This window comes from Sycon ciliatum, assembly GCF_964019385.1.
Source record: "Sycon ciliatum chromosome 5 unlocalized genomic scaffold, ocSycCili1.1 SUPER_5_unloc_1, whole genome shotgun sequence".
In the NCBI taxonomy this organism is placed as follows: domain Eukaryota; kingdom Metazoa; phylum Porifera; class Calcarea; order Leucosolenida; family Sycettidae; genus Sycon; species Sycon ciliatum.
The window spans coordinates 367,971-390,384 of record NW_027044462.1 but is presented as its reverse complement, the minus strand read 5'-3'; the positions used below and the strand labels follow the sequence as shown (position 1 = coordinate 390,384).

Here is a 22,414-nt window from a genome sequence, read left to right as displayed (position 1 = left end):
CCTACCTCTCTGTGAGTTTTCTATCAACAGCGCTACTCAATCATCTACAGGAAACACACCGTTCTTCTTAAATTACGGTCTAAATCCCAGAGCGCCACCCGACTTCCTCAACCCTATTCAGGGAGGCAGAGATTCAGCTGATTGGTTGCAAGCAAGACAAGACGCGGTCAAGATCTCACAAGATGCGTTAGTGGCAGCTCAAGCTCGTCAGGCCTTCTATGCAGATCGGACAAGGGTCGAGGGAAAGCTGAAGGTGGGAGATTTGGTAATGGTCTACCGGGATTTCCTCCTGACTCCTGAAGCTCGGGACCGACCATCCCATAAATTACGCCCCAAGTGGTTTGGCCCCTTTCCTATAACCCATGTGGTCGGCCCGAATGCCTACAAGCTCAAGTTGCCTCATACCAGCCGCTGTCACCCGGTATTTAATGTGTCGGCACTCCGTGCCTACGAGAAGAACGCTATTCCTAATAGGAGACAGCCTACGCCTCCGCCTATCACGGACCTTGATGGTCATGCCCGCTATGTGGTGGAGAACATTCTCAGTCACCGCCGCCGGCAGAATCAGCTTCAGTACCTAGTCAAGTGGCAAGGCTACTCTGATGCCACTTGGGAGCCTGAACATTATTTGTTGGATGAATCTGGTAATGACATTGTTCCACTTCAGAAGTACAAAACCTTGGCTTCTGCCCGCTGAGTTTTGCAGTTGAACTTCTAGTTTCACCTTACACATTTGTTGAGCTTATTACACTTTAATTTGCATGGAGTTTCAGTCGTCTTATTGTGTTACTTCAGTGCAAAGCCTTTTTTCGTCTCGCACGTGTTTGCGCTTATTGTACTCTATTCCACTTGAGCATTTGGGTTATAAGCTCCTTCCTCTCCATAGGAGGGGGATGATGTAACAGTTTTCCCCTGTTCTCTATAACTTTACACTCCCTCGCACCTCATGCGTCTTACGCCTGTCTATTAGCACCTTCATTGGCGCCATTGCCACATGTATACTATCACATTTGTATATAACTGGTCGAGGCACGCTCAACCAGGCCTCTTACTTTTCAAGTTTGATTAAACCTGTTACACTCTCTCTCTGTCTCTCTCTCTCTCTCTCTCTCTCTCTCTCTCTCTCTCTCTCTCTCTCTCTCTCTCTCTCTGACTCTCTGTCACTGTCCCTGTCTCTGTCTCCTCTCTCACCTTCTGTTTCTCTCTGTCTTTGCTGATTCGATACTGGCTAAGCATTTGGAAAAGTCCCAAAATGGAATCGGAAGACACTCACCGACGGTACTGACAAGTCCAAGGTTGAAATACGAGAGGTACCTGGTTGAGGTCCTGCCTGGGGGTGGTTTTTCCGCCTGTTCTGCTAACCACAGTCAACTGGGACATTGTGGCCAGGCACTAGATGTACATGGATGCCGCTATTCGGATTTCTGAGAACTTTTGAGAGCGGTTGTGTGGCTTATCGCCTCACCCCTGTCGTTAGGCGCTGCATCTGCTGCTAGGGTTTACCGGGTGTAAGCGGCCGTCAAGAGTTCCCTTCGGGAACGGATACGATAATTTACTTTACTTTCTTGATGTGGAGACTGGCTGACAACTGGGAATGGTCAATCAACTGGGAAAATAGCTCCAAGTTCGCTTCATGGTGCCAGTGCATATAGTTTCTGCTCCCATTTGCTTCCAATTAAGTGCGCGACATCCAGCCCTTTCCAAAGATGCTCGCCACTTTATTGGCAACTTGCAACTGGCTACTGGCACTGTGTGAAGGGGTGATTCATAGCAGGGTGTAGGAGTTTGATGTCGCTGCACTTCTACTGTTTCTGCTCCTTTTTTTGTTGTTTTTTGCACAAGACCGCTCCAATTTTGCGTTGCGATATTAGCAATTTTTGAGCTCTTTCTGAAAATATGGATGCGATTTCAACAACTAGCACCTGTTTTTGGCACGGTTGCAAAAAGGATCAATTGCGAAATATTATGGCATCTTTGGGAAAGGGCTGGCGACATTGCCAGTTTGGTTCTGCGAATTCCAATAAAGACGTACCTACATGTACCCAAATTTCAAAGCGGCGTGCTGTCAACGCCAGTTGTCTCATCAAAGAGAACATACCTTTCTCTTTCCAGGAAATGCACTTCCCTGACAGATCCTTTCAACGTGAAGTTCTCCCAATCCTTTAATAAACTGCATCAACAGTGGAGTAAGGCCAATCTTACGAAATTCGAAATCAAGCTAATACAATTTGATTACCTGTTTGACAGAACTTTCCTGCACGGCCTTCTTTACATATGCAAGTGTACTCTCCATGTCCTTCTAGAGATCTTCTGAAGATGCACTTTCCGGCATTATTGCAAGGATGACGTTGATTGCATGCCTCCAGCTCCCCACCTGGGGAAAGGTTAAAAAATTGACAAAGGCTCTGAAGTATGGAAGGAGAAAAATAATTCCAAATGCTATGCAAAATGTAGACATTCGACGAAGAGACAATAGCCGTAAAATGGCAAAAAACGAGATTTTGCATGGCTGTGCACTCATAACAACAGCAAAAAATGAAGAAAGTTAAGTTCATAAGAAAGAAAAAGAACCAAAGAGCTAAACGTCCTCTCCAATGTCCACTAACACCACCAGTTACTAAACGATCAGCTCATGCGATAACACTGCACGACACTGACCGACGATACATCGTATTCTCTCTCACCCCCCCCCCCCGGTTTCTCGCAGTTATTAGTATCCTATTCTCCTACTATGTGCTTCCATAGCCTTTATTATGTTCTTCCATAGTCACTTCTAGGCTAAGCCTTGGCCGTCATTTTATTGGGTCGTCATCCCGTTTGAATGAAATAAAAACCAACAACAACGATACTGACGTTCTACAACTGACTGGCTAACAGCTCTAGTACATCTTGGATGCGCACTCCAACAGCCTTCCAACTTGAAAGGTTCTAAGCTTTATATATAACATAACTGGTGATGTTAGTGGACATTGTAGCGTAACGTTTAGCTCGTTGTCCCTTTTCTTTCTTATAATATATATTATATTAATCCTTGGCTCTCCATCCAAGTCCAAAGTTAAGTTATGACGTTTTCGTGATACAACGTTTTCTTTCGGTTTATATAGCACAGGGTCACGAGTACGAATATACACAGCTTCCAACACCTGCAATTGCCTGATGAAACGTGCGCAACGAATAACACTAAACCAGTACAAGCATTTGGTGTCCGGTCCTGAATGTGGTAAGGTGTTTCACGTCTCCTGGTTTAGTGTTCTCCGGTTTGTTTTATGTCGTTTGTGTTCACGGATAGCTCCGGTGCTTGAAACAAGGCGGATTCTGGGGCCTCTCGCACCACATGGCCAAACCACATCAGCCTGTGCTGCCGGCATGTGGCACTGACTGGAGATTGTTTTGTTTCTGGGTACAAGTTGTTATTGGTGATGCGTTGCGGATAGATAATCTGCAGCAGTCAAGAAGCTTCCTACGTTGCTATTTGTCCAGTTAGTCGTTTAGCAATTAGAACAGATTTCACAATCCGCAATTGTATAGAAGGATCGAGAGATTTTGCATGGCTGTGCACTCATCACAACAGCAAAAAATGAAGAAAGTTAAGTTCATAAGAAAGAAAAAGAACCAAAGAGCTAAACGTCCGCTCCAATGTCCACTAACACCACCAGTTACTAAACGATCAGCTCATGCGATAACACTGCACGACACTGACCGACGATACATCGTATTCTCTCTCACCCCCCCCCCGGTTTCTCGCAGTTATTAGTATCCTATTCTCCTACTATGTGCTTCCATAGCCTTTATTATGTTCTTCCATAGTCACTTCTAGGCTAAGCCTTGGCCGTCATTTTATTGGGTCGTCATCCCGTTTGAATGAAATAAAAACCAACAACAACGATACTGACGTGCTACAACTGACTGGCTAACAGCTCTAGTACATCTTGGATGCGCACTCCAACAGCCTTCCAACTTGAAAGGTTCTAAGCTTTATATATAACATAACTGGTGGTGTTAGTGGACATTGTAGCGTAACGTTTAGCTCGTTGTCCCTTTTCTTTCTTATATATTAATCCTTGGCTCTCCATCCAAGTCCAAAGTTAAGTTATGACGTTTTCGTGATACAACGTTTTCTTTCGGTTTATATAGCACAGGGTCACGAGTACGAATATACACAGCTTCCAACACCTGCAATTGCCTGATGAAACGTGCGCAACGAATAACACTAAACCAGTACAAGCATTTGGTGTCCGGTCCTGAATGTGGTAAGGTGTTTCACGTCTCCTGGTTTAGTGTTCTCCGGTTTGTTTTATGTCGTTTGTGTTCACGGATAGCTCCGGTGCTTGAAACAAGGCGGATTCTGGGGCCTCTCGCACCACATGGCCAAACCACATCAGCCTGTGCCGCCGGCATGTGGCACTGACTGGAGATTGTTTTGTTTCTGGGTACAAGTTGTTATTGGTGATGCGTTGCGGATAGATAATCTGCAGCAGTCAAGAAGCTTCCTACGTTGCTATTTGTCCAGTTAGTCGTTTAGCAATTAGGACAGATTTCACAATCCGCAATTGTATAGAAGGATCGGCATTATGAGGCAGTTCAACATACACAGTCGGGATTGAAAGGAATGTCGTCTCCAAGAAATCAAACCAAACGCGTTCTGTTTACTTTTGAAATTCTCATGTCCACGTCTTTTGCAGAAACCAAAAGGGAACCCAGGAGTTTGATTGATCTCCATTCGTTGCTGTTTCTCGTAACATCAACATATTTAGTTTTCGGTAATGCAGAGCAGTATCGTCAGCGTACTGCGTTGTTGGACCAGGCATTGATTAGCGAATTGTGCATCTTTCCCAGATATTGCGCATTGCGCCTTCTACAGAATGTTATGAACATACTAGGGGACATCGGGCCTCCCTGGACCACTCCGATGTTAGGTGGGAATGGTGGACTCAGGGAGCCACTCAGCTTGATCCTGGCTGTCTTGTTGGAAAGTAGAGACTTGATAGTTGTTGGTCTGATACCTGCTTCCTCAAACCTTTCAAGTGTTGTGGTGCGAATTACAGTGTTAAAGGCACCACAGAAATCAAGGAGGGTGAAGGACTATGTTCAGTTGCCAAGCAAGGCGCGCTCACACCTTGTGTAAAATACACCGTCAGCGGTTGAGCGACCTGTACAAAATCCTGCCTGGGTTTCAGAGACATAAACTGTGATTTCATCAGTGCTACGTTTTGTAATAACTGACGTCAGCACCTTTATCACCTTAGAGAGTAGCATGATCGGGCGATAACTTTCCGGTTTTCCGAGTGGCTTGCCTGGTTTGTATACAGGTACTACCAATCCTATGCGCATATCGTCAGGGCAATAACCAATACTATGTATTGTGTTGAAGAAAGAGGCCAGCCAAGGACTGAGGAGATCCTTAGCAGCTCGTAGCATTTCCGCACTGACTCCATCGGGTCCAACGGCACCTCCTTTTTGCTGAAGTGCTACTTGGGTGGTTAACGGCAATTCCTCATCATTTATATCTTACGAGCAACGGAAATCACAGGGTAGGTCAGTGCGATAAATTATTGACTGGAAGCATTTACAAATTGTGTCGAGATTCCATTGAATGTTTGTCGTGATATTGCCATAATGGTCTGCACGCCAAACAGGAGGAGTGTTTGTGTTCGACTTCATTTGGCGCTTCCGGATTGCATTGTGATAGGAGCGTGGGTCAGGTCATAAAGCATCAGTAGCTTCTGCCTGCCTTTGCCAGAAGTCGTCTCCATCCTGCCTCAGTATTTTTCTGATTTTGTGCTGAACACTGTTGCGCTCCTCTTTCATTACTTTTCTTCTGGCAGGATCTGGCTAAGCATGGATGCATATGTGGAGATCTTTTTGGTCTTGGGATAGTTGTTTTATAGTTGGCTTTGTGCTCCGAGTTGGCTTAGCACGCCCAGGTTGAATGCCAAAAAACGTACGTAGTAGTAGTATAATAGCTATAAAGAGAAACAATTCTGCTGTCATCGCCACACTACAACAAAGTCATGAAGGTTTACCGAAATCGATTTTCTTGTCACAATCATCACTGGAAAGCCGTAACTGAAGAATAACCATGCTAAATCAATAATTTATATACATTCAATAATGTGTTACGAGAACAAAACAAAGTGCTAAAATAGAATGAGGGAAGGTGAGACAATAGAAGTAAATTGAGAGCTAAGTGCAACAGGGGTGAGGAACTAATTGCAACGCTAGAACTGTGTAGTGAGACAAACAATCATGCTGTGCACCTACGAAAACAATCTTAACGCAACTACATGTTTCTTCTGCTTACAAAGATCAGGCTTATGCAAACGAATACAAACAGCCTCAAGTACTTTCAACTGACTAGCGTACCGTGCACGACAAAGAACAGTAAAACTAAAATCATCATACACCTGCAGACACTTAGGGTGAGACAACAGATGAAGAAAAACGGGAGACTTCTTACGATCACAATCACCATCCGATTCCTCGTCCCCACCAACCGCAACCTCGTCCCCCGTCTCATCTTCCAACTCGTCCTCAGTGTCGTCCTCCGTGTCATTCTCCTCATCAACACCGATCGGTCCCAGGCTCGCTTCACGTTGCTGAACCTCTGTTCGTTGACTCCTCCTTTGATCTTGATGGTAATTTGTTACCATTGTTGTTTCTCCTGTTGTTGTTAAATCTTCTGTTCCCAGTGTCTTCGCCGGTGCTTGACATCCAGTACTGTAATAATTCATTGAATAATTAGCGGTTGATCGTCTAGGTCTTTGAATGTTAATCGTGTTGTTTTCTCTGTTGAATTCCGTTTCCTTCAGCCTTCTTTCTTCTTGTTCATGTTCAGTGCTTACATCATCCATATTTGCCCGTGCCAGCGACACCACAGACTCAGCCCCAGCACTGCCGATGACAGATGCAGGTGGCGGTTCTGGGGGAGGCAACGGCAACGATGGCGATGGGGGCATCACCTCGTCGCAGCGTTCACTTTGGTCTTGAGCTGGATGTTGTTGTGGTGTACTCTCTTGTGTTGTTATGGTGCATTGTGTTATAGTGACAATGTGCACATTATCCATCTCCACGGCTCTCGATACGGGTAATGTAGGCACTATTGCCGTCGACGGCAATTGTGCTGTTGTGATTATTGTGAGGTTTTGTGTGAAATTTTAATTTTCAGTTATCACATTTCGTTAATTTCTCACTCCTTAGACGGGGTCCATGGACTAGAACACAATAACATTTTTTAGAAAACTTCCATAAATCACTTTTTATTGCTATAATATGTTATAAAGCGTCCGTGGTTGGCTTTTGGAGCCATTGTTCGACTTCTTGAAAGAAAGTCGAACATCTGCAATACCTGACCTAATATAATATAATTGTATAGAAGAAATCAGATGGAAACGAGTTATGAAGCAACTATCCACGACTGTAACAAGATCATAAGCAGTCTGAAAGTGCGATAACAGGGCACAAAACCACTCAGACCAATAAGGGGAAGGAGAGCGCAGCGAAAATATGCACAAGCTACGTCCCAAGGCAACTGTTGTGAACCTTCTAAGATTCTCTAAACTGTCAGGATCGAACGACCACACAGCACGAGGACAACTCTTTTCTTTTCCACAGTATCTTCTATAATATCCCACATGCCGACTAAGTAGGGAGGATTAAATTGAAAAAGAAAACAGAAGAAAGAAAATGGAAAGATTGTATTGCTGAGTGAGCGAAAGAATAAGTTGAGTATTGATGTGAACGCTGTTAGAATTTCAAATTCAAGAGGAGACTGTCTGTGAGGAGAGATTACATGTATGTCCAAGCAGGGTAGGACACTGTACCCTCTTACTCGCGTATGCTATGAGTGGCGCAGTGCCAGTTCGTTCTGAGGAGATGGTGATAAGCTGCTGTCTTGAACTTTTGGTTGTTCTTTGGGTGAAATGGGTGGGGAATGATAGAGGTAGGCAGCTGGTTCCAAATTGGGATGACGGAGTGGGGAAAGGCTCGGCTCTCATTGTTCTGGGAATTGGGCGGAAGAACATTCTGTAACTGATGGGGATGCGCGGTGGACAGTCGTACAGCCTGGCGGGTGAGGCGTGTGGTCCTGGGTTGGTGTGTCGGGGGTGGAGCCATTCTCGAGAGAAGAGATGGAGAATTATCGCAAATGGCTTTATACAGGAGGCAGAGGGCAGCGATGGTGCGGCGAATTATGAGGCTAGGAAGCCAGCATTGCGATTGTATTACCTTGATGGCGCGCTCCTGCACCCAGTCCAGCCGAATCAAGTGGGAAGGTGCTGCCCCCATCCAGACGATTGGGCAGTACTCCATAACCGGCCGGACAAAGGCTTTGTAGGCTCGAAGCCGGGCAGGAATAGTCAGCAAGTGAAATGCCTTGCGCAAAGCTCCAAGTCTCTGCGTTGCTCGGACTACAACAGTTCAGATATGCTGGCTGAATTTTAGCTGATGGTCAAAAGTGACGCCGAGTACTTTGATGGAGGGCTGCTCCTCGACAGGAGTTCCATTGAAGACAATGGGGGTATTGGTCAGTCCCGACGATGTTGGGAAATTGTAAGGGCCTGAGATTTGGCTGGCTCGAACTGCACTTTCCAATCCGAGACCCAACTGGTTACTAGGTCGACAACAGCCTGGAGTACTCTAGCGTTGTCAGGAACAGCAGCGAGCGTTGCAATTTCGGCGCATAGGGTTGTGTCGTCGGCGAATGAGGCAAGGTTGGAGCCGAATGGGAGGTGGTCTTCAAGGTCGTTGACGTAGACCAAGAATAAGATGGGGCCCAGGATACTGCCCTGTTGGACCCCAGCCTTAACTGGGTATCTGGCTGATGTCTGGCCGGAGATGAGGAAGTGTGCGGTTGCAGAGGTAGTCTTGCAGCCACCGATGCAGGTCTCCCGAGATTCCATACACTCGAGCCTTGTGCAACACACCAGTGTGAGACACCCGGTCAAATGCTCCAGCAATGTAGATGGCCAGCACTCGAGAAGCTCCTTTATCTCCGGCGGTGTGCACCCACTGGTGGTGGAGCGCAGTCAGCAGGTCAGCTGCACTGTGGTCGCGACGGAAGCCAAATTGCCGTTCTGACGGCCAGTGCTTGGCTCCATACGCCAACTCGCTGTGCTGAAGTCGTCCCCCGACTTGGAGCACTCCATGCTCATCCAGAAATGGTGCAAGCTGATACACCTTCGACCCAGGCTTCACTGGTTGACCTTGCTTGATCAGATCAAGATCCTCAGCGAAACATTCGGCTTGAACGATGCAATACAATACGTTGTCTGCTGCAAAATAGAGTTCAGCACGAGGCTCAGTGTGCTTCCACTGCAACATCCGAGTCACCATGCCATGTGCCCTCGACCACTTACTGAATCGGAGCCACCACTCCTTATCAGATTCTCGACTACAGGTGGTTGCTGACACTCGTACTTCTACACTGGCCTCATCTGTAGCTGCGGTTGAGGATGCGGTGGGCCAGTCATTGGGCTCCTTAATCCAGGTTGGTCCGCCCATCCAGAACGGACTACGGATCTGCTGTGCACTGCTCCAACGCGACGGTAAATCTGCTGGGTTGTAAAGACCCGGGCAATCATTCCACACAATTCCGACCTTCTTCGATATCTCTTGGACTTGACTGACGCGGTTAGCCACACATGTTTTCCATTTGTACGATGGATTACTGATCCAATGAACGGTAGTGAGACTGTCAGTCGAGCCATAGACTTGCGTGATGGTCACAAGCAGCTCCTTCACCACAGACTCAGCGTAGCGAGCCGCTAGACATACTGCTTGTAACTCAAGGCGGGCTAACGTGGGTGGAGACACTGGTGCCACTTTGGCGTTGGCAAATACCAAGTGCGACTGTCCATTGACGACTGCATGCAAAGAACATCCAAACGCTTTCCCACTGGCATCCGCGAAGGCATGAAGCGCAATCGGCGTGTTAAGATCGCAGCAAATCCAACGTGGTATGTCAATGCTCACCACTTCGGCCAACTCTCAAATGTTATGAACCCTCTTCTCTTATCTAAGTGTCAGAAACGAACGACCACACGGCACGAGGACAACTATTTATTCTCAACAGTATATTGACTTCGATCGACTAACAATAATGAAGAACACTAAAACCACCAGGTAGTTATAGCGTGAAAATGACAACGTATATGAGAAAAGCATACACATACAACATACAACTACAGCGCACACAGCAAACCGCACATAGCGCCTGTAGCGTATACCATGTCGTAAACATCAGCAGTACGGCGGAGTCGGGATACAAGTGCATTAAAACGAACATGTCACAAGCGAGAATGCCTCTCACTCTCGAGAACTTGTCGTTTCGCAACATTCTCCCCACCAAAGGGCTTCTCACCGTCGTACCACAACTAGGGTGGAGTAGGCGCTCTGACGACGCCTCATCTGCTGCTACGGTGGTGGCCATGGTGGAATATTACGAGTGCTCACCATTTCTGCCAACTGAGCAATGGTCTGCGGACTTGCGCGCTTCAGATCAAGCTCTAAGGTTGGCTTCATGAGAGCACATACTGGAATGACGGCGGAGGTACCCAGGATCGTGATGGCGAACTTGTCCATCCGCTGTTGCACACCGAACGGCTTCACCTCATCATTCTCGACAGCAACGTGCTCTGCATCGATTGCAGACACCAATGCTGCAGTCACAAATGACACCTTGGCACCCGAGTCCAGCAACACGAGAAGCCTTCCGCTGTAGGATGTCACACACGGAACGGTCACCGGGCCACTTCGACGTGGGGCGGACGCTGGACGAGACAATACACAACCGATACTTTAACGGAGCTTGCAGTGTGTTCCACACAATCTCGCCGCTCACTTCTTCCGTGCTAACCAGTATCGCCCTGCTCATTCCCTTAGCTTGTACGTCTTGCGCCCCTACGTCTTGCGCTTCTACGTCTTGCGCCTCTACGTCTTGCGCCTCTACATCTTGCGCCTCTACGTCTTGCGCCTCTACGTCTTGCGCCTCTACGTCTTGCGCCTGTACGTCTTGCGCCTCTACGTCTTGCGCCTCTACGTCTTGCGCCTGTACGTTTTCTACCCCAACGTGTTCTGCATCGATTGCTGACACCAACGCTGCAGTCACAAATGACGCCTCAGCACCCGAGGCAAGGAAAACGCGAACCTTCGCCTTTCGAGTTCTTCCCTCAACTCGTGCCACTCCGGTCATCAGCCACACACTTGGCGAGTGTAGACAGCACGATACAACATTCTTCTCCGTTACTATCTCAGTCGGTTTCTCCTGGCTGTAATCTGCTCTATCCAACACATCATGTATTAGCAGGTGGTGCTTCCTCTGGCATTTCGTGCATCTCGAGCCTCACCGACATTCTCTGGCCATACAGCAGAGTCTCTCTCGCTGCAGAAAAACCTTTCTCCCTTCCTGTGGCAGCGACTTTAGCTGCTTCTCTGCATCTGCGACCGATATCGCCATGCACTGTGCCGTTGCCGTGGGCCTTCGCACGGATCGTTCTAATAGCTTCCTGGCAGTATCACTCTGTCGTCCGTGCGTTACCTGGTAAGACGCGCCGTGCTCCTGTACCTGGCGCAGAGACATCCCGTAGCACTACCGTTCGACCAGGTACGTCTTCATCTCAGGTTCGCATTACTCCAAGATTACCTGCTTTGCAATTTCTTGCAGTACCGGGGCCATTTAACCTATATCGGCGCTATACTTGGTGTCCACCTCGCCATCTTCTGTCATAGCGAGTGTTGCCCACACCTCTACATCTCGGCAAACACGGACAACGTATTGGTGAAACAACTCCTCTGACCGCTGCTTGCCTTTCAGCAATGTTTTCCACGCTTTATCCGGAGTCTCTCCGAGCGAGGCAAGCAACTCTCGCTTTGCTTCCTCGTAATTTTTGCATCCAATACATATCCTCTCCGATTTGCTACCCACTAGCGCGATGCGCAATCGCAGCAGCCATTCGCATTCTTCGAACTGCAGTCTGGTTTCCGGCGAGGAGACTCCACAGCTCTGCGCCTAGTCTACCTAACCCAAACCATCATGCAGTCCCGACATTTGAAAGAATATACTGGCATGTGCTTCTTTGACCTGGCGAAAGCCTTTGACACTGTTTGGCATACAGGCCTGATAGCCAAGTTGGGTGCCTATGGCATTGGTGGCAACCTGCTTTGTTTCTTTGAAAGCTACCTAACTGACAGGTTACAGGCTGTACGCGTCGGCAATACCCTCTCGTCTCCCCAGGCAATTAATTCTGGTGTGCCACAGGGGTCAATCCTGGGGCCACTATTTTTTTTAGTCTACGTTAATGATCTACCGATGTCTGTCCCTAATGTTTCACTGTTTGCCGATGACACCACAGTTTCCGCTTCAAGTAGTTGCAAGCAATTGCTAGTCAATGACCTCCAGAAAAAGATAAACTCCACCATTTCTTGGATGTCGACTTGGAAGCTGAGACCGAACACTAGCAAGACCAAAGTGATGTTCTTCTGTAGCGGTGCTAGTGATCAGTTCAGTAATGTGTCTTTATCATGTCCTGGCAGCTCATCGACCAAAGAAATTGTCCATGAACATAAGCACCTTGGTATAATTATTGACGACTGTCTAGCATGGGCTCCTCATGTAGACTATATTTGCAAGAAAACTAGTAGTGTTCTCGGCATACTATATCCTCACCGTTCTCATCTGCCAAATACATGCCGTTCTATGTTTTATCGCTCGTATCTATTACCTATTTTCCAGTATGCATGTCAGTCTTGGTGTAGTCTAAGTCAACATCTTGTGAACAAACTTGAAATCCAACATAAATCTCTTCTTAATATATTGTTTAACAAGCAGCGTTTATTTCCTAGTCTTGAGCTCTATTGTATCAGCAATACTCAGCCACTGCAAGATAATCGCAAACAGCAGCTTTGCATTTTGATCCACAGAATTTGCCTAGGTAAAATTCCCATTCATCCGTCTCCGTATTCAATTGTTTTTCTCTGTCCCGGTCCACTCGTAATAGTCTCTCACTTCCCCGTGCTAATTCAGCCGCATTTACCAACTCTCCTCTGTTTTTGTCCTACAGCCTTTGGCTGCAACTTCCCCAGCATGTTAAGACATCAAAATGTCTTTCCCGCTTTAAAAATGCACTCCGATCGCATATTAAATGTAGCATGATAGGATCTCCTTGCTGGATTCTTGTCTATCCTTCTTTCTTCTCTTTTTCTATATTCCTTTCTTTTCTTTTTTGCCGTGGTTGGCGATCACCCCTCTCTCGCACTTTGCGTGCCAATTGGTCATGGACCACGAGTTGAGTGAAATAAATAAATAAAATAACTCGTTCTTGGAACAAATGTCCTCGAACAGGTCAAGATAACGCTCCAATGGCTGCGTTCCATCATATGAGGGGATTTTCATTAACGGTTTATGCCCACAGCTGTGACTGGGAGCTTCCGCTGTTCCTCCCATCGCGCTCTCACTGGCGGCTTTACCATCACCCTCATACGCGTTGGCGATGCGCTCATTAATCTCCTTGAGCGTTTTTCTAAACTCGGTTCGGAGCGCTTCCTCTGGCCGTCTGGCACTGCGCTCCTCACGATCCTCGTGCTGGCGGAGCCTCTGCTCCAAATGTTCCCTGAACTCACTGCCTTCCAATCCTAGCAGAATTCCATTGGCAATAAAGCGGGCTTCCAAAATTTGTAGCTGTTCTGGTTCCTCTGCCATGCTTGCTTGTATCCTGGCGTGGTCGCCAAATGTTGTGAACCCTCTAAGATTCTCTTACCTGTCAGGATCGAACGACCACACGGCACGAGGACAACTCTTTTCTTTTCCACAGCATATTTCACTTCATCGAATAATTAAAAATGAACACTAATAACACCAGCTATTTATAGTATGCAAAACAGCGTACATGTGTATCAAAACATACAGATATAAAACATAACATGACAGCGTATACTGCAAACCGCACACAGCGCATATAGCGTATGCCATGCTGCAACATCAGCGGTACGGCGGAGTCGCATTACAACATTGCAATGAATACAATGCCATAAGCGCGAAGGCCTTTCCCACTTGAGAACAGGTGGTTTGCAACAGCAACAAAGAATGCCGACTGTTAGGGGGTGATTATATGTGCAGCTCCAGCCCGGGCTGGTCGACAGGCGGGCCAGCCCGCCTGCAACGGGATCTCGGGGTTGTACACAAATCCACACAAAACCTGTGGTGCGTTTACATGGCAAGCGGGCTGGCCCGGCGAGGCAGGATCCCGCCTCGAGGCACCCGGGATCCCGGCTAGGCGGGCCGGAAAAAGCACATATAAACAGACCAGCCCGGGCCAGAGTTATATTATTATGGTGTCTACACCGCGTTCATACTACAAAATAGGTACTTTTACCTTTTGAGGGTAGCTATAAAGAGGATTCCCGATATTGTCTTGAAAATCTATGAAGCTTTTTGTACAGCAACAAGAAGGACGTACAGTGAGCACTGTTTATTTGTCGACATGCATGATTTACATTAACGTGGAAGGGGAACTACTTGCAAAATACTTTGATATGGACAGCTAAAAATGTGAAAAACAGGGAAAAGAAACGAGGTGATACAACACACCAAACATGTGCCACAGCGCGAAAAGAAATCAGCAGAAGAATACTTCAAAGTACATTGTATGAGAAAAAAAGTTTTTAGGTTTATAACCTGAGTATGGCCTGCAGCCCTGCGTTTCAGCCCGGGGCAGCACACTACAGTCGTAGTGTATTTGCTACATACTCACAACGGGCTGGCGTGTGCTCAGCGCATATAAACTCACTGCGGGCTGGCGACCAGCCCGGCCTTGCACATGTATCCAGCCCGGGCTGGAGTTGCACATATAATAGGCCCCTTAGGACCGTTTCGGTCTGATTTCTTCACTTTTAACTATTATTATTATTATTATACGCATTCCCGCGTTGAAGTGTAGCAGCAGTATGCTGCGTCCACAGCTTCGCTTATGCAGAATGGCTTGGGTGAGAGGAGAGGGGAGAGAAAGCAACAAGGCAACCAACATCTATGAAATTGGCCACAATAACATGAAGAGAACCAACCATTACCTACATATGCATGATTGCACAAGAATGGGGACGACAAAATATAATGGCTATAATCATTGTGCCACAAAACCGGTACACAGGAGATCTGTCGACAATGTAACGAAACATAAAACTCAGTTACTCAATACAGGTTCCACTAAATTACAAGAGAACAACGCTACAACGTTAGAATTGCTGCTAAATTATCGCAATTACTTTTAACTATACGTTATTTATTGGCGCAGTATCCGAGTTCCACCTGATGAGCCGTTCCAAACAATACCGCGAAACGTATGTCGTCCATAATACTGTCATGCATGAGGAGTACTGTTAGATATTGGCGTCCGGTTTTGTACAATTGTTTTTCGCAAAGTTTACCCCTTTCTTTATCTCTGATATTCCTGACCCTAGTTGGGTGGTGTGTTGCTTTCCTGCCTCGAATTGTAGTTAGGCCGCGTTGTCATGTCATTAACTGGTCCCGTCATGGTCTTGTAACAGTCGTCTTTCTTTGTTGCCGTGGGATTTAGCTTGTGCACATTTTCGCTGCTCTCACCTTCCCCTCATTGGTCCTACCAGAACCTTGAACCGTCCAAGCTGGATGGCTGTTGGTTTGCGCACTGGAGGTGTGTGAGAGCTAGGTCTCAGGTCGTAGAATGTTTTAGTAACATGTTAGTGTTATGCCCTGTTATCGCATTCTCTGACTGCTTAATATCTTGTTACAGCCATGGATAGTTGCTTCATAACTCATTTCCATCTGATTTCTTCTATTTTAAAAAATAATCACGAAATATTATTCATGTTGCAATCGTTCAAATCTGCATTCATTTAAACCTTTACTTAGTTTGTATATAAAGCAGCATCCAGATGTTTGTGATTTTTGTCTGATCAATTAGTGAGTCTAACTCGGATGAAAGCACAGTCTTCATCCTCTTCTTCGTGTTCTTCTTGTATGCACTCATATCCTTTCCATTAGAGTGTGCAATTTAAAAAATACATATCGAGTGTGCTGTTGAACACTATAATGTAAGGTTAGGTACAGATTTGACTTACTAAGACACTGCAACAACAGCTCGGCATGCTGATGGCCACCTAGCAATGCCGACAGCGATGCTGTGTCGGCATTGGCTGCATTCAGTTGATCAACAGATGGAGTGAGACGTGATAGCAGTAGTTCAGTGTCCTGGATGGTACGATAGAGAGCTGCGGAGGGTAAATGCTGAAGCACTCGTGACATGCACGAGTCCTCGACGCCTGTCGCAGAAGCAAATACCGTCAGGTGTAAAGGAATCAAATTTTGATACCAATATCAGGAAAGCGAAGGCCCATGGTTACACAATTTACATGTACCAGCCTGTGTAGGTTTAAGGGAAGCATAAAATTGAAGTCTGAAGAATATACTGAGAGTTCATTGTTACACTATTGACTACCGTATAGTTTGTTGGTGAACATCGCTGGTTGAAACCTAAGATGACGAGCTCTTGCTCGAGCGACCAAGAACAATATTGGAATTAGCGGTTAACTAAAGTGGTTAGGACAGAGATATCCTATCGACTATGTTTTCTCTTAGAAAAAACTCAATCATGCTGATAGAAAGCGGCGGGTGCTTCCCGGAAAATTCTCGAAAATCACCAGCGACCCCTTCCGTGATGAATATTTCCAGAGAAGAGCCCAAAAGAGAACAACCTGTAAGGACATCACAGTGTTAATAATATGGACTTGTTAGAGATGTTTGGGGGGAATGTTCATCATTTCCAGGGAAGTGAATTATTATTTTATTATTATTTATTATGCTCTATTCGCGTTAGCATCAGTGAGCTTATAAAGCTCACATATAGCCTTCGCTTAAGCCGCAAGAAGGAGCAAGTGAGCGCGAGGAAGCGCAATGCACACAGAGCGTCAAAACAAAACAAAAAACAAAAAAACAGAAAAAAAGAGACAAGCTGCAAGAAGGAGCAAGTGAATGCGAGGAAGCACAGTGCACATCAAGCATCACAATCACAAAAAAGACAAGATGGAAACGCAAAGTTATGTCCATTGTTGCATTAGCGGCTACATACAACCTTCACCAGGTCCTGCCACTGAGGGCGATCCTGGGCGAGCTGCTGCAGCCTGTTGCAGTCATCTCCATTATCTATATATAAAGGTATAAATTATGTCCATTGTTTCATTAGCAGCTACATACAGCCTTCACCAGTTCCCGCCACTGTCGACGGTCTTGGGCAAGCTGCTGCAGCATGTTCAAGTCATCGCCAGTCTCTAGGGCGGTATTATTTTTCAGCTTTTTGAGATCATTATTGAGCGTTCGCGGGAGCGTTGTTCTTGGGCGTCCCCTAAAGCTGGGGCCGTTACCCCCTAAGAAGTAAGCTCCCATGGCACGTCTGGCTGGGGCTGCCTCTTCCAAACGCAGCACATGACCAAACAGCCTCCATCTAGCATCTCTGATGATTTGGCTCACGGGACGAGATTCTGTGCGTTTATACAGGGAAGTGTTCTTTATTATGAGCGGGTATTTAATGCCTATCACTGTTCGCAGCTGCTGCCTGTGGAACGAGTCCAATTTCCGCTCCTGTGTCCCCGTGAGACTCCACGTGCCACAGTTATAAAGCAGGATTGGTAGAATGAAGCTATTATAGAGGCGCACTCGTAGAGACTCTCTGATGTGTTGCCCTCTCAGCCATATCACCCACATCCGGTGAAGTGCGCTTGTAGCCAACCGCTTTCGTCTGCCTATGTCCTCATCCACTCCAAGCATCGAGCCCAGCTTTATTGTGTGTCGCCACTGTTCCTCTATTCGATCCTTTTGTCTGCTTATCATGGTGTGTTCCGTCTTCCCCTCATTCATCTTCAAGTTCCACTCTGCTAACGAAGAGGATATTGTAGGAAGGCAATCTTTTAGATACTGTTGGTCGGTACTGATGAAGTCCACATCATCTGCATATTCCGACTCTCCGAAGTGAAGGGAAGTGAAAGGGGAAGAAAAGTCTAAAGGCAGTCGTTGCCTGAATTACAGCTACACTATACATGTAGCTCGGTGGTTAGAGCATCACTGGTACCTGGGCGAATGTCCGTGGTTCGAGCCCTGGTGGTGACTGTCAACCGTATGAAAGCCTAACAACAAATTGATTCACAACTCGAACTGGATATACTTTGTGTTAAGTACCTGTTTTATTTGTCGTTCCGTTAGACAAGTCTTCACCACTGTAAGTGGACCCAGCCGTTATGGACGAGACCGAAAACAGCAATCCAAACATCAAAATGAACTGGAAAGCTGACGCCAGCCCCATCATGGATTGGTGCTCAGTCACAAATCGTAAATCAATCGTCTAGCAAGCCCACAAAAAAAGATTACGCCTTGCGGAGATGAACATTAATCGCTGAGGAACACACTCGCCACCTTACGTTATCCTGCCCCAAACCAAGACGATCACCGTACATATATTAAATCACAGTATATATGGTGGCAGTTGGTCGTCGGAGGGTGTTTTAGCTCTTGTTATGTACTACCCCTCTACGGATCTCACAACTTCCAATGCATGCCGTCAAGGTAAAAGACTCAGACAGCTACACGTAGAAAATGCTGCCTACAACATTGGGAAAGGGCGTCATCAATGTAGACATAAACATGAATGATAGGACTGGAAAACCCTCAACCTGGAATCTAAGGAAAGAACAGATATTCTTACAGCCCATGGTCCAAGTGGGTACTGCCAACCACATTTTTTAACCAGCAGGTAATGGACCACTGACTGTGCTCGTTAGCGTTATCTCTATTACCCGCTAAAGACTTGTACATGATATTGTAGTTCTTTTCTCAATAAATGTGTGTGTGCTCCTACGCAAGAGTAGGAGGAAGACGACCAAAGCGTATACCAACACACAACAGACAGGTATGTAGGTGAAGAGAAAGTGGAACCTATTCCATAGATAAATATACAGGTATTCGCTATAATTATCAGTTGGTCTTCTAGTCAACTCCTTTTTTAACTCAAAAGAAGAGGTGGGGGATTGGGGGGGATGTTTCCCTGACTGACAACATATTTTCTGCTCACAGGCATTTCAGCTCTCAACGATAATTTTTCATTCTTGACTGATACATCCAGAGCTGAACTGTAGGTATCATTGCTTCGGGTCATGTGCCAGCCCTGAGCACAATACCGTAAAGGTAACTCAACGACTAGGGAACTGATATCTTACAGGCCCACTTGGTTGATCTATAATTAAGGATATCGTCACGCTATTGTGTCAACTTCAAAGTGACAGTACTCGTCAGTGACTAGCTACACTTTGAAGAACTAAGCACCTGGCGCTGACAACAACAAGGAGTTGGCAATAACCCATCACCTGCACCCTTCACCAGTTCGCTAAGGGCAGACACTACATCAGGACACCCTTCAGTCAGCAAATTGGACTTCCCTGTGGACTGAGAATAGTAGACCTGCTTACAGTCCTGCAACATGACTGGGCGTCAGCTGTTTGTGCTTGCGGATGTGCATAGGTCATCGTAGTCGAAATATCCAGGGCATTTGACAAGGTTTCACGGGAAGGAATTTATCTACAAGGCTGCCACATTAGGAATACAAGTACGTGAATGTCAACTTCAGTAGATTCTACACTGTCCCCAGCATCGATCACTCTGCGTTGCGCTTAGCTATCATTGCCGTTCAATATCACAACTGGAGTTCCTCAAGCATTCTGGGGCCATCACAGTTTCTCATGTATGTGAACAACGCAGGAACAATTCTCCTGGGGGAACGGAGATGGCCGCCTACGCTGACTATACAACTCTGGACAGCATAAAACTACTGCTAGTAATCATACCCAGGCTGAACTACAGTAATCCATTGATCGTCTGCTAACCAGGGCGCACAATGGAAGGTGTGATTTGAGCCCACCAAGTCCCAACTCATTCATCTCTCCGAACACTACGAGGCTTGGGCGCTTCCACACTCCAGCTTCGGAGGCCATGCTGTGGGACCCGCAGCAGAGGTTAAGTTGTCCAGGGTGACATTTGATGCTTCCCTGACCTTCTGCTTACACCTTCATAATGTTACACTTAGTGCCGCTTCCAAGCTTGGTTTCCAGAAGCATGCATACAAGTACCTACCCACGCAAGGAGAGGGCACTATCTACCGTTGCCTTATTCGACCAGTACTAGAGTACTGGGCGCTGCGCCCATCCAAGTGAATCCAACCTTGCACAGCTGAGCAGCGCCCAGGGGGCGCGCCCATACCATTGGTCCCTTAGTTATTGTTCACAGCCTTGCTGCACTGATACTAGTGTACGCGCTTGCTTATCTGCACAAGATTCAGTGTCTGGATGGCCCGCCTCAACTAGTGGCCATGATTCCGCCCAGCTCAGAGCTCAGAACCATATCTGCCATATTGAGTTTTGTTCGTGATATTCAGTTTTATTTACCTCTTTAAACAAACGGCGAGGAGAAAACATCTTAGAATCGAACTTGGGAGAACCAGTTAGATGTAAACAAAGACAATGTGTGATTTATAACTATGAAACTGAGAAATTCACAAAATAAATATTCGACAAGGAGTGTAACGGACAGGCCGTTTCAATGGGATTATCATCTTCATCAAGCTAAACCAACATGTTGTATATGACGAAAAGGTGTGAAAGCGGGTAATCAGCGTAGCGTGCACCTCAGGTGTTAGACGTGGGGTGAGAACTGTTACACCATCCACCTCCTCTAGTGTAGCTCAAGCCAATACAACATTATATTTAAAATGATACTGATACGAGAAGAGAACCCAAGTACACGTCGAAGAAGAAGAGTTGCAATAACTTCTGAAATGGACTGGGATGGAGAGCCAAGGTTTAATGTATACAAAGGAGAAAGGACTAAGGAACTAGAGGTTACGCTATGCTGTCCACTAACACCACCAGTTACTAAACAATCAGCTTATGCAGTAACATTGCACGACACTGACCGACGGTACTGACGTTCTACAACTAACTGGCACACTAAGCAGGTACTGGCGACGGGCAAATGCTGCCATTTGGCGGAAGGTGCGTCGCTACACGCCTATCTTGCGTGACACCTTACTGGCGAGGTAATCTACGTGTGGGACAAATGAGAGCTTGTTATCGATAAGGATACCAAGTCAGCGAGTTTCACTCACTCCCCTTTTAAAAGGTAGTACCACCCAGCTCAACAAGAACTGGTCTTTGTACGTCAGGAGCATTTTTCGGCAAGATCCTCATGGCCACGGTTTTGTCAACATTAACGCTCATGCCAAGTGATCTTAGTTCATAGTGTAGCTTAGCGAGAGCCGAGGAGACAACATCGGCGCATACTATTGGATCTCGTGAGGAAGCGTACAAAGTCTTGTCATCGGCAAACATGAGCAGCTTTATTTGAATTTGCTGAACCAAACTGACAGAACTGCCCTGTGACAGGGGAGCGAATGATGAGCGTCAGATCAATATTCATCTAAACACTTTAGGGCAACGTGAGACTTCGAAGAGGACTCTAGGAGACAGGCACACAGAACATGTTACATGTACATTTATGACAAATATCCCAGTGTATCCCTTGCATATCACCTTGGATACCACCTTGGATGCGGATATAACCTTCAATACTGTGACCAACCGAATGACTGCGTACATACCAGCCCAATTCGAGGGGGAAGTATCGCTGCCGCTAGTCCCTTCCGTTCCAAAACGTCTTCTGCCACCATTTTAAGCCCATTGGGTACCACGATAGGTGCGCTATTGGCGCGGAAGGTCTTTCAGAAAACCCATCAAATTTGAATCATCTAGTCACCGACTTTTGAATGTCAGGCTGTGTTTCAAGCATTCTCGTATGTTGTCAACTTAAATGTATGAGAAAACCAGGCAATATGTGCAAAGTCCATCTCTCCGACATCGCTCAAATGTTTACAGGTGGGTTTCCTTTGGGGAGTAGGTCGACTGTGTAAAGCCCTTGAAAAAGTTTTTGAAGGGTACCTTGAAGTTGGCATACCCCTAAAAATGGTCGAGAATCAAATGATTTATGGATCTACCAACGAGCCACGCCACTAAAACTCCGTCAAGTCAACATTGCCTCACCTTAGAAGAGTTCCTGTGGCAGCACCGCTTAGGCACGCCATCATCCCAGAAGACTAGGGCCATCACCCCCTGACGCTACAAATGTTTTTGAATGATCATCCTAAAAATAGTCTAATTTCAAGCGCTGATAAAACTGCGAGCCACGTCCTCGATTAGCAAGAACTATACACAGGCAGATACATGTACATGTAGTAGAAAAAATCTTATATAAGTTATAGCACTGAGGACATGTCCCCATCCTCCTTCTCGGGTTTTCTTGCAATTTTTCTAATCCACCATGCGGAAATACGTCCAAACTCATACATGTACA

General features: G+C 46.4%; 1 protein-coding gene across 1 annotated transcript in view; it reads right to left on the bottom strand.

The window, feature by feature from the left end:
- LOC135830340 (angiopoietin-related protein 7-like) overlaps nucleotides 1-18,477 on the bottom strand; it is a 38,673-nt gene extending 20,196 nt beyond the window's left edge. Inside the window, exons 1-3 of the mRNA XM_065342608.1 lie at nucleotides 18,200-18,477; nucleotides 16,090-16,290; nucleotides 2,237-2,374 (exon numbers count right to left, since the gene is read on the bottom strand). Of these exons, the coding sequence (XP_065198680.1) occupies nucleotides 2,237-2,374; nucleotides 16,090-16,290; nucleotides 18,200-18,326 (466 nt within the window). The 5' untranslated portion in view covers nucleotides 18,327-18,477. The remainder of the gene's footprint in view (nucleotides 1-2,236; nucleotides 2,375-16,089; nucleotides 16,291-18,199) is intronic.
- Between the last annotated feature and the right edge of the window lie 3,937 nt (nucleotides 18,478-22,414).